The 16455-nt window shown below is 28.0% G+C and overlaps 1 protein-coding gene across 1 annotated transcript; it reads right to left on the bottom strand.

Annotated features, from left to right (window-relative positions):
- Nucleotides 1-2582: 2582 nt before the first annotated feature.
- Nucleotides 2583-14825, bottom strand: LOC120081683 (phosphomannomutase/phosphoglucomutase). The gene is made up of 6 exons (XM_039036756.1): nt 14184-14825; nt 12437-12700; nt 8308-9024; nt 6657-6769; nt 5202-5342; nt 2583-2882 (listed from the first exon to the last, which is right to left on the bottom strand). Exons 1-6 carry the CDS (start codon nt 14712-14714, stop codon nt 2801-2803), a joined length of 1848 nt encoding a protein of 615 aa, XP_038892684.1. The 5' UTR covers nt 14715-14825; the 3' UTR covers nt 2583-2800.
- Nucleotides 14826-16455: the final 1630 nt, after the last annotated feature.

The following is a 16455-nucleotide window of genomic DNA, read 5'->3' as shown; positions in this document are numbered from 1 at the left end:
GTCAGGTGATAAGACTCTTCAAGGAGAACTCCTTAGTCTTATGCCTCAAAGTATTCTTAAAGACCTTCCACAAAAGGGGCAGTTTATCAATAATAACAGAAACTTGGAATTGTTCGTCTAGAGGCATACCTTCAGTAATTATCTCGTGGGCTATCTTCTGAAGTTCATGGGACTGGGCCTCCAGGGTTTTGTCATCCGTCATCTAGAACTTGAGATAATAGCTAACAACATATTTCTTCGACCCGACCTCCTCGGTGTCGTACTTATTTTGCAGGGCATCCTAGACCTCCTTCGCGGTCTTTATTATATTGTAGTAGTCATACAAGTCATCAGTCAAACCATTTAATATAAAGTTCTTACAAAGGAAGTGTTTCTCCTCCCAGTTAACAACTTCTTTTATCTGTTGTTCAGTTGGTTCTTCTACAGGGACGATTGACTTATCTCTAGTATAAGTTTCACCAACTTTCTTGGTGGTGAGAAAGACCAGCATCTTTTGCTTCCACCGTTTGAAGTTTGCTCCTTCAAACCGGAATGGACGGTTGAGGTCAGATACGTTGTTGCTAGTGAGGGCCATTAGTGATGTAGCGATACTACAGTCTTAAAATTCTTGGGAACGGTAAGACCTTAGACGACGAATAGGACAACAGCAAACGATCAAGTCACGGCGGTCGAGCAAAGAATAAAACCTACAAAATGGAAGCTCGTTAAAGGTTGAGTCATAGAGCTCGCTCTCTTTAAGACGTTTCGTTGCTCTGCCCAAGTTTGCAAATAGGTCAGGAATACTGCCACGTCGTCCCCAGGATAAAATAGCCTAAAAAAAACTCGATCGAAAATGCACCGTTACCGACTAGAACACACACACTTTCTAGCTCACTCCTTAGAAAAGGAAAAATGGAAGAATAGGAGAAGAGAGGAGAACTTTCGAATGGAAGTGAAAAGTTGTGTAAATGATCTGCTGAAGGCCACGCCTAAAGAGAATAATAATAATCACACACACACACACATATGGAACGTCTACCGAACCCACGTTGGTCTATCTTCTCACTCCCTACAAAACATGAGTACCCCTTGGGGCCTAAACCCAAAGCCCAAGGTTGGTACAAAAGGGAGGCTTCCAAATCAAAATTTTCCAATGTGGGATTCTCCAACCAAAGGTTGGTTCCCTCTTATTTTGAAATCTAAATTTTCACCCAACAAGAGGCCCAACAACAAGCTTATTGTTGTTGCATAGTTGTCAAAAGAAGGATAGGAAATTGATAGAGTTGGATCGTCGGAGGCTGATCCACCGACTTTTGATGTCGTCGGTGTTGAAGCTTCATTAGAGGAGGGAGACGCCTATACCACTAGACCTTCATTCGAGTCACTTGTGGTCCCCGTCAGTTCGTCAAGCGTTGCAAAGTTATTGATGGTTGTTGCAGAGAAGGATGATTTGGAGACTTCCGTCACCACCACCTCGTCGGAATACCTCTTAACCACCATGAGCTCATTTGAAAGGTGGTGTGAATGTTGTTGTCATCGTCTCGTTGGAGAAGCCACAATTGAAAACAGGATTGTGGTGGATGGCTGTTCACTCTCACGGTGAAGATGAAAAAAAAAAGAAGGAATGGACATTTTTATATTTCTCATAAAAACCCTAAAGGACATTTTGCTGACGTCAACTTTGGAGTTGGGCTTTTCTTCAACATTGGGGCTTAATGTGCTCAAATAAGATTTTTCACTCTAATTTCACAACACGTAGCTCAAAAATAAATTTTCATGTCAAATTTAAGGAATTTTTATGGAGCATCATTTTAATTCTAAGTTGGATTTTAATCCCAATTTAGATTTGGGAAATTTTACGTAGAGAATTTTCAGTTGGAGTGTACCACACTTTCAAGAAAGCTTCACTTTATCACCTCGAACTCGAGGACAAGTTCCTTTTTTTAAGTTGGCGTGAATGATGAGGATAATTATAGGATAATTAGTATATTTAGGTTTAATATTTGTTGAATTGTTAATTTAGTTTAATTAGTATTTTACAATTAGCTAGTTATTGTTCATATTTCTTTGTAAGGCTATAAATAGCCACTTTAAGGTTTGTAATAGAAATTTTTTTATCATCTTTGAAATATAACTTGTGTTCTGTGGAGAGCTTTCTCTTATATAGGGATCGATTTCCCTTGTTTGACTATGGATTTTGCCTAAATACCTTAACCCGTTGCATCACTTTTTTCTAAAATATTTTAATGTTTCTATTCATTTTCAACAAATTCTTTTTAAGTTTTTATTTTTACTTTCTTTTTTCAAAGAAACTAAAGGAAAATTTCTTTTACTTTTACATTTCATTAAAAGTTATCCAAAATAAGAATAAAATCGAACCTAGGTTTAAAATCGAGCAAGACTAAATACAGCGTCTACAATAATAACAGTTTATAATGTTTCGAATTTTAATATTTGTGAATTTCTACAATTATATAAATAAATTTTCTTAAATTATAAAATGAACAATATTGTTAGAAAAGTTCTCTATATCTTTTTAAAACTTTCAAATATATTGTAAAATACAATGAAAATACTACCAATATGGTAGAAACAATTGAAAATACCACATACAATCCGCATGCATAAATACTAGTATTATAAGATACACTTTCCATCCAATTAATTAATTATATGTGAAGCAAACGTGTATATATTTTATATATAACATATATATTTGGCCACTGTACATTTTTAATCATTCTATATATTTTTTTTCAAAATAATCTTTCCATATTTTATATTAATTTAACTTCAAAATCAATTATTTCCATTGATCTCGTTATCTTGCAAGTCTAGTGCTTAAGAACTTCTCCACCTGATCCACATCAAGGAAACGATCACATCCACTTGCCACCAAAAATCTGACAACAAAAATGTATTTCATAACAATTTAAGATGAATTTATTTTTATATTAAATATATGCTTTAAATCTTAAATTAATTTCAATACTCTCTAAAAGAAATGTTTTTTTGGATCTTATCCTTTACCCGATTTTAACAAATGTCTCATTTTATTTAAATTCATTCATTTATTCATTCATTTATTTTAAAGTAAAATAAATCATAATAGATAGTTTAGTAGTAAAATTACAAGTTCCATTTTTTAACTTTTATATTTGTATTAGTTAATTAATATATAACCCTATTCTAATAATGCAAATGTTAGAAAGGGTTCTTCGGACAAAAAGTATATTTTTAGGAAAAAAAAACAAAAAAAAGGAAGTAGGACTAAGATAATGAGAAAAATTTTTGTGTTCAGGAATGCGTCTGATTCCTTCTTTTGTTCTTTTTCGTAGTTATCGTTTGTATTACTATTCTAACTTAATTTTTTTCTAATTTTTTAATTTTTTCTTGGACTTTAATCCCATCTTTATTTTCCTTATTTCTTTTTTTTTTTTTTTTAGTTTCTTCTTCTTCTTTTTTTTAAAAAAAAAAATTTTAAATTTTAAAATTAGATTTAGATAATTTTTCTTTTAGCATTTTTGAACTTGAGTTGTTTATAATATATTTTTTCTTTTTTCTAAGTATGTACTTTTTCAACTCGAGTTTTGAATTAACTGTAATATTTACATAAATCAACCTTACTGAGTCAAATAATGTTCACAATCTCCATGACCTCTTACATTTGATGGTTGACCCTTTATCATTTGTATACCGTCAATACAATGTCAGATTCTCATATATTGATCATGGACATCTTGACGAGACTGTGAAGTTTGACATTCTTCCATATTGAGCATAATAGGGATTATTGGAAAAAGCTTCAAATATTGACGGTGTTAGCATCATGGAACTAGGTCGATTTAGACATAAGATATCTTTTTCTAGTAGGAAATAAGAACATTATGAGTTGTACTCTATAATTAAAGAAGTTTATACTTTGTATTTGAATTAATAATTGATTAGCCATTTTAGTCATTAAATCATCAAAAAAAATAATAATTAACCAAACTAACAATAAATAAACTCAAAATAATAAAGAAAACTTGAAAGATTTTAGTAAAAAATATAAAACATAAAATTTCGAACCTTTGTCAAATTAAATCCCTTCTAAAAAAATATATTCAACACTTAAAAAGTTAAAAAAAATAATTAAACATAAATTAAAAAGATAAGAAAAAAAATTGAATTTAACAAAAGCATTACACCTCATTTAAAACTCGAGTTGAAGAAAAAATTCATTAAAAATAATTCAAGTGAAAAATGTTAAAGAACATTAAATTTAAAATTTTAAACAGAAATAAATTTGGTTGAAAAAAGAAAACTAATAAAAATCAGAAATAAAGAAAGTAGATATGGAATTAAAGTCCAAGAAAAAGTTAAAAAAAAATAAAAGTTAGAGTGGCAACTGTAAACGATAGAAAAAAAAAATAAAAATAATATTGCTAATAAAAAAAACTTTTAAAAATGACAAAAAAATTCCATCCATATCCTTTTTTAATTATTAAAAAAAAAAGAAAGAAAAAACCATTTTACCTATTTTTTCATTAAAAGTACACGCATTAATTTCAAATCATATTTTAATGAGAATGTTAATATGAGAATGTTAGAACTAATCTTATTTTTAATTTAACTAAATTTCTTTGAAAGATCAACCAATTTAAAATGAAAGAAAGAGTAGGATAAATTGTATTTGAATTTGAATTAAAATGTTAAATATTAGATTTATGCTTTGATTTTTTCCCCATTTCATTTGAATTATTTTTTTTTTCATTTCATTTGATTGGTTTAAAAAGTTTAGTATAACTATTCCTTATATTTTAACATCTCAATTATTCTTTTTGCATCAATGAATCTTAAAATTAGTTTATAATAAATACTTAAATTGCATTATACTTAGTGTGCTGGTAAAATTTTTAAAAAATATCCATTAAGTGAGGAAATTTTCTAATTCCTCCCCCAAAATTCAAAGAAATTGTAGAAACTTTATTCTTTTTCTATATGGCATAGTTTTCTTCCACACATTATTTATACTAAGTCATTAAATATCATGATGTGATAATTAATTATAAACCAATGTTAACCTTCATCTATGTGTGAGAAGGATATATATATATATGTGATGAACTATATTAAAGCATGAGATATTAAATTCTACCTCTTTAAAAGTGGAGATTATGTTGAAGACGAAAATATATAATTACTCTAAATTAAATTTAAGGGAGTAGGTATATACTTACTTATCTCTGAAGTCTCTAGTGATTTGGAGGCAGCCTCCAGATAGAGATGATTGCATATTCAAAACAAGATTTGGATTGTGAATGCTTTGTCTTAAGTGTACCCAACCAACCTCTCCATTTTCCTTATCATATACTTTAATCCTGAATTAATATTACACATAAAAATTAGAAAAATAATAATGATAATAGTATATCAAAATTTTTATTTGTTTTGGTACATGCATGCTAGTTTCCATATGATTTTAAAGATTTTAATAACAAAAAAAAAATTTGGATGGAGCCCAAATGCACGTAACAAAAATCTATCATGTGACAATTTTTTTAAATTAATTATTTTTATTTCTCTACTATGTATAAAAGAGTCTGCATAGGAATTAGGTGCAACTTAGGCTGTCATAATCCTTGCCTTTCAATAAAATGATTTCTATAAACATTTTGATAATTTTCTTGTCTAACATACTTTCTTTTGACGTATGACATGTTAGTATTTCATTACAATTTATAACATTCTAAAGTTACTATAGGGTCCTAAATGTACACGAATTAATATAATAATTTAACTTAAAAAAATCAACTAGAAGATAGCTCAATTAATTGTATAAGTTTGTACTATTGACCTTGATGCTAGAAGTTCGATTTTTCGAACTTGCAAATCGTAAAATAATAATAATAATACTAATAATAACATGATGTCATTTTGGTTCTAACTTCTAAACTTATTTCATATTTGGTAATATAGTCTCAAGATGTATACTCTTATCTATGAAGTTTTAAAATGTTTATATTTTAATCTTTTAATTAAAAAGGAAAAAAAAACTCATTTTGAATTTTTTTTTTTTTGGAATTCTAAACAAAACGAATTTTGATTTATTACCTCAATTTCGGTTGTTGTGCAAATAAATAACGTGATTCTGAGTATAAATGTATTTATCATGTTAACATGTTGGATAATGGGAGAGAAAATAATAATAATAATTAAAATGATTGCTTAAAGTCCCAAGACTAAAATGAATAGAAGTCTAAAATTATGATAATCAAATATTTCCGTTGATAATCATTTTGTCTTTTATTTTTGTTTTTAAAAATTAAGTTTATGGACACTACTCTTATCTCCAACTTTCTTTATTTGTTATCTACTTTTCTTCAATAATTTAAAAAATCAAGTCAAAATTTGAGAATTAGAAAAATAGATTTCAAAATGTTGTTTTTGTTTTTGGAATTTGGTTAAGAATTCAACCATTATATTAAGAAAGATACAAATCATTGGAAGAAATGTAGATGAAATAGGTTTAATTTTCAAAAATAAAAATAAAAAATCAAATAGTTACCAAATAGGATCAAATGATATATATTTTAATAAAGTTTAACAATCGAGCTAAAATAGATATTTCAAAAGTAAAATTGGAAAAAAATATGAAAAATAAAGCGAAAATGATATATTATTTTTATTCTGACCTGTACATTTGTGCATCAATTGGCTTGGGATTATCATTTAGGTCCACCAAGCAGCCTTCATGCACCCAACAATCTCCACATGAGTCCAATTCCCATCCCTCAAGCTTCCCTTCCTAACATTTTTTTTAAAAAAATTTCAAGTTAAAATGTTAGATCATCCCAAGTTCAAAATATAATCAATCTATTCTTTTTTATTCCAAACTTTTATATTTTTATTATTTTATTATTTATATTTTAAAACTTTCATTGATTTATCATTTGGTCTATATTTCTAATATTATTTTATTTTAATTTTTGTAAGTTAAAATGTTGAAATTTAGTGATTGTACTTATAATTAGTCACCACCGTTATTTAGCCAAGTTGAATAATGATAAGACTAACTTTAAGATCATTTACTAAATGTAGAAAACAAATTAAATTTAAAATATTTTAAAGTACATCTTAATATGAGTATAATTCAACTAGCACATACATTTGAATTTTTCCACCATCAAATTATTATAGAATATACATGTACTAAAATAAAATAAAATCTTAAAAGTATAAGGATTAAAATCATCTTTTCTTATTATTATTTTTTTCTTTTTCTCTTCGTTAGTTTTTTTCCCTTTTCCTTGTTGAGTTAAACAATATAGTGGTTGAAATTTAAGCATTGGGCTCTTGTCATAGATATGTATATAATACAATAACTAGTTACTAATTTATATATCTTTTTAATAAAAATGTAGCTATGGTTCAATTTATATATATATATATATATACACATTTTTATATTATACATATATAATCATATCTATATTATACATATGTATACATATAAAATATATAGATATGTATATATATGGATATATGGATATATATGTATATATAGATATATGTACTTTCAAATTTGTAGCAATTAGTACTTGAACTTTAGTAAATAAAAATTTAGTCTCTGTACTTTACCATTTGTAGCAATTGAACCTCTATTATAGAAAAATATTATTAAGATAATTAATGAAACTTCTTTCACATGTTGATCGATAAACTGATAACAAATCATCTTTATTTATAAATCATAAAAACTACGTTCTTATGTGATAAAAGTTGACAAATAAATTTGATGAGATATTTCATTGTAGGGACTAAATTGTTGAACATTTCAAAGTATAGAGACTACTTATTACTTACTAAAGTCAGGAAATATACTGTTACAAATTTGAAAGTACAGGAACTAAAGTTTAAGGACTAAGAGTATTTTTTAACCTATATATAAAACAAGTTGTCAAATGTACCTCATAATATATAGTAGTAAACAACTTAAATTACAAATTTAGGACCTGAACTTAGAAGTTCGTGCCTATTTGGTAGCTAAACTTTTAAAATTACAAATTTAGTCTTTGAACTATCAAATTTCTTCAAATTTAGTGCTATACTAGACTTGAAATTGAAAATTTATGATCCCATTAAACACAAAAGTAAACTTATAATATTTATCAAATCAATTAATTTTCAAAAATTTTGAATTTATGAAAGACATATATGTTAGACTTAAAGTTCAAAGTTGACATATTAGACATTTTTAAAAATTTATGAATCAATTTAACACGAATTCGAAAGGTCAAGGAGATTAAACTCATAATTTAAATTATAAAAATTTGTAAAAATTACCTCAACAAAGTTTCTGAATGTCTCTATGATCTCAACAGCCTTCTCTTTTGCAAAACTTGGCTCAGAAATCACATTCAATCTCAATTCCACAGACTCCAATGGCTCTTCAAGATCTTTTATAAGACTCCCAATTCCTTCATTTGATCCCTCTAGCTTCATTCTCACCATTTCAATAATAATTTTCACTACCATATAAGCTCCATCATCCAAAAAATAATTCTCCTTAAGTGCACCATGCCCCGACGTCTCCATCATGAGATGCGTCTCGATTCCGTCGGCATCGAGTTGAATCCCTTTGTCGATGACATTCCGATACCCTACGCGGTAGAGGCAATGCTGCCCGCCTCGGTTTGTGATGAACTTTGTGAGGGCAACGCTGGTACGAGCGTCGGTAACGACGGTCGAGCCAGGGTGCTCTCGGAGGATGATGGCTGACATTAGGGCAATGAGCTTGTCGCCATTGATTGGGTTGCCCTCGTGATCGACGACACCACTACGGTCAACGTCGGTGTCGAAGACGACACCGAGGTCAGCTCCGTGTTCGAGGACGGCGGCTCGGGTGAGCGACATGGCGGTTTTGTCCTCTGGATTAGGGATGTGGTTGGGGAACATGCCGTCTGGGTTGAGATGGAGAGAGCCAAAAGTGTCTGCGCCGAGCTTGTCCAACACATCCCATGTGAAGAAGCCTCCGGATCCATTACCCGCGTTTACTATTATCTGCAAATTTAGAAGGGAAAATTTCAATTACATTATTTATATAAAATCTTTAAATTATTTAGGTCTCGTTCCGTCAATATTGGTGTTTAGTTTTTAATTTTCGAAAATTTTTATATATCATTTTACCTCTAAAAATTTAATGTATTTTTATTTATTTTACCAAAATTTTAAAAACTAAAATAAACATAATTTAAAATTTTTTTTATTATTTTTAAAATTTGGCTAAAAATTCATTTTTTATTTAAAAAATATATAATCTATTATAAGAAATGGAGAGAAATATGTTTAATTATAAAAATAAAAAATAAAAATCCAATGATTATCCAATCAACGTCATATTTTTAATTTATAAGTGATCTTTATCATTTATCATCTCGATATTAGACGTCATATCCACACGGTTATTTTGTATGTGTGTTTTTTAATTCAATCTATTTTGAGTTTAATTATTGTTTTATTTTGGTGATAGATTTTTATAATTAGTTAGATTTTCTTATAAAAATAGTTAATTAAGACTCTGTCTAGTAAGTATTTTGTTTCTAGATTTTGTTTTTGAAAATTAAACCTATAGATACTACTTTTACATTCAAATTTCTTTTTTTTGTTTATCTATTTTTCACAAATAGTTTAGAAAATGAAGTCAAATTTTGAGAACTAAAAATAGTAGCTTCCAAAAAATTGTTTTTGTTTTTGAAATTTGGTTAAAAATTCAACCATTGTATTTAAAAATATGCAAATCAAGGTAAGAAATGTAGATAAAATAAACTTAATTTTCAAAAACAAAAATAAAACCAAATGGTTACTAAACAGACCTAAAATATTGATTAAACTGTAATCATACTAATTTCTCAAGATTGTTAGTTTTTCATTATTGTATTTGTAACATTGTATCTAAATTATTTATTAGCTTAACAACACTTTTGGTCTCTGGATTATTATGAAATTAACAATTTAGTTCATGAATTTTGGTTTGTAAAAACTTAGTTCATGTGCTATCAATTTTATAACAATTTATGTTATGAATTTTAGTATGTAATAATTTAGTCCTTATACTTTTAAAGTTGTAACAATTTAATCTCTAATGTAAAAGAATTCATCAAAATTTGATGTCAGTTTTATTCTTTTATGATGTAGACTTTGTATTTAATAAAAATATTTAGTCTCTAATTAGTTTATCGGTTTATTTTCGTAAGAAATCTAATTAAATCTTCACACTGATTTTTATTATATGGATTAAATCATCACAGTTTTGAAATTACAAAGACTAAGTTGTTATATACTAAAGTTCAGGGACTAATTTATTACAAAATTAAAAGTATAGAAACTAAGTCATTACATATTAAAGTTTGGAGGTTAAATTGTGGACTAAAAATGTTTTTTTAACCCAATTAACATTATTAGGTTTTCAAATTTTTAACTTTAGTTTAGAAGTATTTTTTTTTCTAATAACCAATATTTTGATCTTGACAAATATTTATAAATTTGACAATGCACTCTGAAAAATATATAACAAGAGATCAGACAACAGAAATATTATTGAAATCTCAGTTTATAAACCAAACTTTGAACTTTTAATCAATTTATTAAAGGAAATTACCATTAAATCTAAATAATATTTTTACGAAAGGGACTCAACCATAAAAATGATAAAGTATAAAAACTAATATTTTAGTTATTAAAATTTTGAAACTAAATTATTACAAATTTAGAAATATGTAGATTAAATCATTATAGATTAAAGTTCAAAGACTAGACCAAAAGTGATTTTTAAGTTATGCTATATCATTCAAATATTCTTACCACCTAAAAAATATTTTGACAAAGTTTGAATTTGACTCCTATCATTTTGAAGTTTCAATTCTAAACTTTAATTCAGTTTTTATTTGATTCTTATGATTTGAATTTAATTTCAATTTAGTTCAGAATCTTTTTAATTTTCAATTTGATTTCTAAAGTCAAAAAGTTTTAAAATCATAGTTTGTTCCTTGAGGAAAAAAAATCCTATTGGTGCCAAAGTTTTGGATCTAATTTTCATTTTATACATTTCAAAATGTTACAGTTTTAGTCCAAATTTTGAGTTTAATTTCAATTTAGTTCCTAGATTTAAAAAATGTTATAATTCTACTATTAAGATTTGAGTTTTGCTTCAATTTGGTCCTTAGGTTTCAAGATTTACACTTTTAATCTCTATTTCTTTTACTAAATACTTACTTTTAGTCTTTGACGTTTATATCTACTAATTAATAATTATAAATTTAATTTCAATAGTGTAGAAAAATGGTGAGTAAATTAATTAATATACACTAATACTAAAAATGAAAAATAAGTATTTAATAAAAAAATCGATGATAAAAGTGTAAATTTTGAATCTAAGGATCAATTAAAACCAAAATTTAAATATCAAGGATATAATTTTAACATTTTGAAATCTAATCAAAGGATTAAAAGTATATCAAAGATATTTTTCTTAAAAAAAAAACGTTTATCCTCCCCATTCCTTACGTAATAAGGTCCTAAAAAAAAAGTACAAATAAAAAAATGCAGCATATAGTCGTTTTGGATAAAGAGCAATAAACACCACAAACAATGTCCACAGGACAAGAGATAAGGGAAACGCCATGCAACACAAAAACTAGATACCACAATCTTCTACTGTCTAATATGTTTAGAAATATATATATACATACGTATACATAATTTATCATTGAGTTTTGAATTTAATTTTTATATTGGTCCTTAGATTTTAAAATGTTACGTTACTACGGTTGAATTTTGATTTTTATTTCTATTTGATTCTCAGTTTCAAGATTTACACTCTAAAACTTGACTTTTCACTAAATACATATTTTTTTGTCCTTAATGTTAATGTCTATTAATTAATTGAAAAAAGTTAAGAGAATTACAATTCAAAGATCAAGGTGAATGTTAGTAAAAATGTAAATGTGTAAAATAATTAAAACTAAGGACCAAATGAATACTAGACTCAAAACTCAATGATAAAAATGCAAGATTTTGAAACGTAGAGACTAAATAAAAATTAGAACTAAAATTTAGTGATTAAAAATAAAGTATTTTTCTTTAATTTTTATTTGATGATGTGAATTTTTATATTTTTGTACTATGTGTAAATTCCTAATCTTATGAAAGTATACATACTTCTCGTTCATTATTTATCATGTCGAATATCATTTAAGAATGATGTGGGGTTCATCGACTAGTGATAAATAATTATTTATATAAGCAAAATGATAAGAGTAACTAGATACTTCTATCATACTAAAAAAAATTTCTCCATTAAACTTGGGATTTTTTTTTCCAAAAAGATGAACACGTGTAAAATAATTTAGTGGTAGGAAGCAGAAATTTCCTATCGGCTCGTTGATAGGGCAAAAACACGAGAGAAAGAAAGAACCTGGAATCCTTTGAGAGGAGTATCATAATGCAAAGGATGATTTATTCTTTGCTTAATGATATCTCTGAGATGCTGTGAATAAGCCGCCATGAAATCCACCTTCGACGGTGGCGTTCGGAGAAGAGTGGAGACTTTGACCACTCTGTTGGCGTACTTCACGGCGGCTCTGTCGCATATCTCCTCTACCTCCGGCGAGCTTAGCCCTCCTCTCTTCGTGAAGAACTTCATCCCATTTCGTGTATATGGTAAGTGAGATGCTGTTAACTGTAGCACAACAAAAACAAATTTTGTTTGTTTTTTTTAATTATTATAAATTATGTAAAAGTGATTATTTCTTCTAAGTTTTCTTTAAAACAATTCAAATAAAAAATGTCACCTAGAGCATAGCTCAACTGACATAATTCTTTCATTTATTCCATATTTATCCTTCATTTGTACTATCAACTTCGAGATTTGAGATTCAATTTTTAAAAATTCTTTCATTTATTCTATATTTATCCTTCAATTTTCAAAATGTTTGTTTTACTCTACCAACTTGTTGCCATTGTGTCATCAACTATTATATGACTGATAAATCACACGACTTTGAATATATGTATATTGACGTGCTAATGTTGGACATGTGTTGTGACACAATATAGATATTTTGAGTGCATATACATCACGATGTTAATGAGATATTATTCATATAATAAACAAATGACAATAAATAAATTGAAAGAACTAAAATAATTAGACAATCTAAATTAGTCCATATTAAAGATGTATATACTAAAATAAAATAATTTTAGAGATAGCCAAACAAATTTAAACTAAGCATTGGAACGTTAAAACTGGAATAAGTTTCGAAACTTGAGAAACAAAACAAAGTCCAAGCTAAAATCGTTCCAATAAAACGTGGCTATTGTTTATTGGATTTTAGAAGGAAAAAAAAGTAAAAAAAAAATTAATTTTCATGAAAATAATTATTAAATTCATAGTACTTACCTTTCTAATTTGATGTATTTGTATTAGTCTAATTCTATATTATTGTGTTTAAAAACAAAAATTCTAGATTATTGAAAATATAAAAGTAAGAGTTTTTTTTTTTTTAAAAAAATTATCTTTAGTACTTAAAAATATTAATTTTTGGGTCTTCAAAATTATTTTTCTCAACATTTAAAAACTCAAACAAAACATTCTTAAAAAAAAAAAAATGAAAGAAACAAAAAAAACTCAATCCAAATATACTCTAATCTTAACGATAATAATCTTTTTAATCAAGAGTTTTGAAAAATATATGTATTTGGTCTGTATTTGTCAAAATGTACTTTAGTTATTAATTTTTAACAATAGATTTGAAAAGTCGCTATGATAAATTTCTTTTAGTATTATTTTAAATTAGGAAACAAAATAAATATGTATTTCTTTTCTCTAAAATTATTTTCAATTCAAAATGTCATATCATTATTAAAAATAATAAAAAATTATTTCATGTATCTTCTAATATATATTTTGAAAACTCATGAACCAATTGTCTTATTCTAAAACATTTTGGGACTAAAAAAATATGTTTTGAAAATTTAGAAATCAAATGCAGTTATTCTACAAGATTTCGGAACTAAAAATGTAGTTTTATTAAAAAAGAAAAAAAAACCAAAATACATTTGAAAAAAAAAGATGTAATTAATTTGACTTATAATGAAAATATATGTTACTAAAGTATATATTATTTAGGTATTATATTAATGTAGCTCTATAAACCAACCATAATAGAAGCATCATATGAAAAAGGAGGCAAAACGGTGCTCATGAAACACGCCGGCGTGGTGGCAAGTCCCATATCAAACACCAAACACCCCGCCCTACTAACTCCGGCGAACACTGCAACACTCAAAGCACCGCCGGAAATTCTCGGGTCTCTCCCCACCGAAATGCTCACACGCCGCCCTGATTCCATCCCCTCGATCATCCACTCGGCAAAACTCTCCGCTATCGCCTCCACCGCAGCCGCCGTCAAATCCACCGCCCTCCCCTTCTCCCCCTCGATCGCCACCCCTCTCACGTCCGACCCGTTCTGCAGCCTCCGGATCCTCCCCATCTCCTCATCCTCCTCCTCCTCCGCTACCAATGCTCCACCGTGCTCCGCCGTCCTCCACGTTGCCACCACCCCTCGTGGGGCAGCACGTTTCAGAAAGGCGAAATTGAACACTTTGGGATTTAAGGGTTTGTTTGGAATCAAATTTGAAAATGAATCTCTTCTTGTTGGTATTGAAGTGCTCAGTGTTGTGGATGCCATTGTTGAGCTTTGAGGAATTGAAAGAAAGAAAGAAAGGGAAAAAAATAAAGGCTTGTTTTGTTGGAAGTGAATAGAATTAAGAGATGGGGGAAGATAAGAAGAGGGGGAATGAATTAGAACCCTACATTTGAATTTTTTAGAACAAATATCTATGAACAAACTTCCAAATTTTGAGTGATGGATTTTTTCTTTTGTTCTTTGTTTTATTTGTTGTTTGAAACTGATTTATGATCATGTGGATTATTTTAAGGAACTGATATTTTTTTTTTGGGTGTATTGGTAAATGGTGATAGGATTATTTGTACCTGGGAAAGTTATACAGCCGTGTTGGATAGTTCTTTTCGAGGCAAAAATCTAATCAGAGAAGAGAAATTTGAGAAGAGAGAATACGGAAATGATAGTAAAATGACCCAACTTATTTATAAATGTAGCAAAATGACCAAAAAAAAAAAAAGATTCATTTGTCATTTTGACATTTTGCAATATTCAAAAATATTTTAGAAATTTTGTTATTTATTTTGCAAGTTATATTAGAAAAGTATCCGAAAGATTTGGTGTAAAGGAGATTAAAGAATTTAATTTCTGGATATACCCCTAATATATTTATGTAATTACACTAAAGTCATTCCGTCGGACTTTTAGTGTTACTTTATATTATAAAATGATATGTTTTGGAAACTAAATTATTGTTGTTTCATTTTTTTTAAGTTGTTATTGTGAGATAATCGTCTGCCTTTCATTATCATTAATGCAATATATATACACAAAAGGTAGAAAATATAAGCATTGAAAATGAGAAACTACCTAACAAAATACAGATATTTCAAATGCATAAAATCTATATATATTTAGTATAAAATATATCTATTCTCACACCCCCAATCGAAGCGGGAGGTACACGGACATTGAGACTATCTCGAAAATCTTCAAGAAGAATTAAGGGAAGCTCAAAGATGTCTGCTATCTGGAATTGGGAAAGGGACATTGAGAACCTAAACCGTCTACATGCAACCTTTTCACGAACTATGCTTCGTGCGCTGATGCTAGACAAGATTTCTAGCTAGATAAATTGCATTGACATTATCACAATATACGATTAGAGCCTTTTGAATAGGATAATGGAATTCCAGTAGAAGGTTGTGTAACCAACATGACTCAGATACCACACTAGCAACACCTCGGTATTCGACCTCTGCACTCGAACGAGACAACATAGGTTGCGTTTAGCAGACAAAGAGACTACGTTATTTCCAAGAAACACACAATAACCAAAAGTAAATCATCTAATGTCTAGACTCCTTCCCAATCAACATCCGTATATGATATTAAAGTGGATGGAGAAGATGAGGTTAGATATAGAAATGTCCATGAGGTGGAGCAAGGATGAGGAAGAATTCTCTATCTCTGTCCTCATCCCCTATTTCAATTCCCATCCTTGTGAAATTTCTCATGGGGAAAAATTTTCCGTTTGTTTTTTTTTTAATTTTTTAAACTTCTAATTTTATTATTGACCTTGATAAAATTTTATATATTAAATGGATCATTTGCAATACAATTTTTTATTAAAAAATACTATACAATTTTCTAATAAAAACAATAATAATTTATATGAAAAGATATATAATTTATAGGAATTAAAATTTAAATATTAAAATTTAACTCTTAAGCTAAATATTACAACATTGATAGTCTTAAAAGTTGTTACTGCCCTGTTCCAAATTACCTTCTTTACCTAGAGAAG

The sequence above is a fragment of the Benincasa hispida genome, chromosome 7 (assembly GCF_009727055.1).
Source record: "Benincasa hispida cultivar B227 chromosome 7, ASM972705v1, whole genome shotgun sequence".
In the NCBI taxonomy this organism is placed as follows: Eukaryota; Viridiplantae; Streptophyta; class Magnoliopsida; order Cucurbitales; family Cucurbitaceae; genus Benincasa; species Benincasa hispida.
This window is presented reverse-complemented; position numbering and strand designations above follow the sequence as displayed.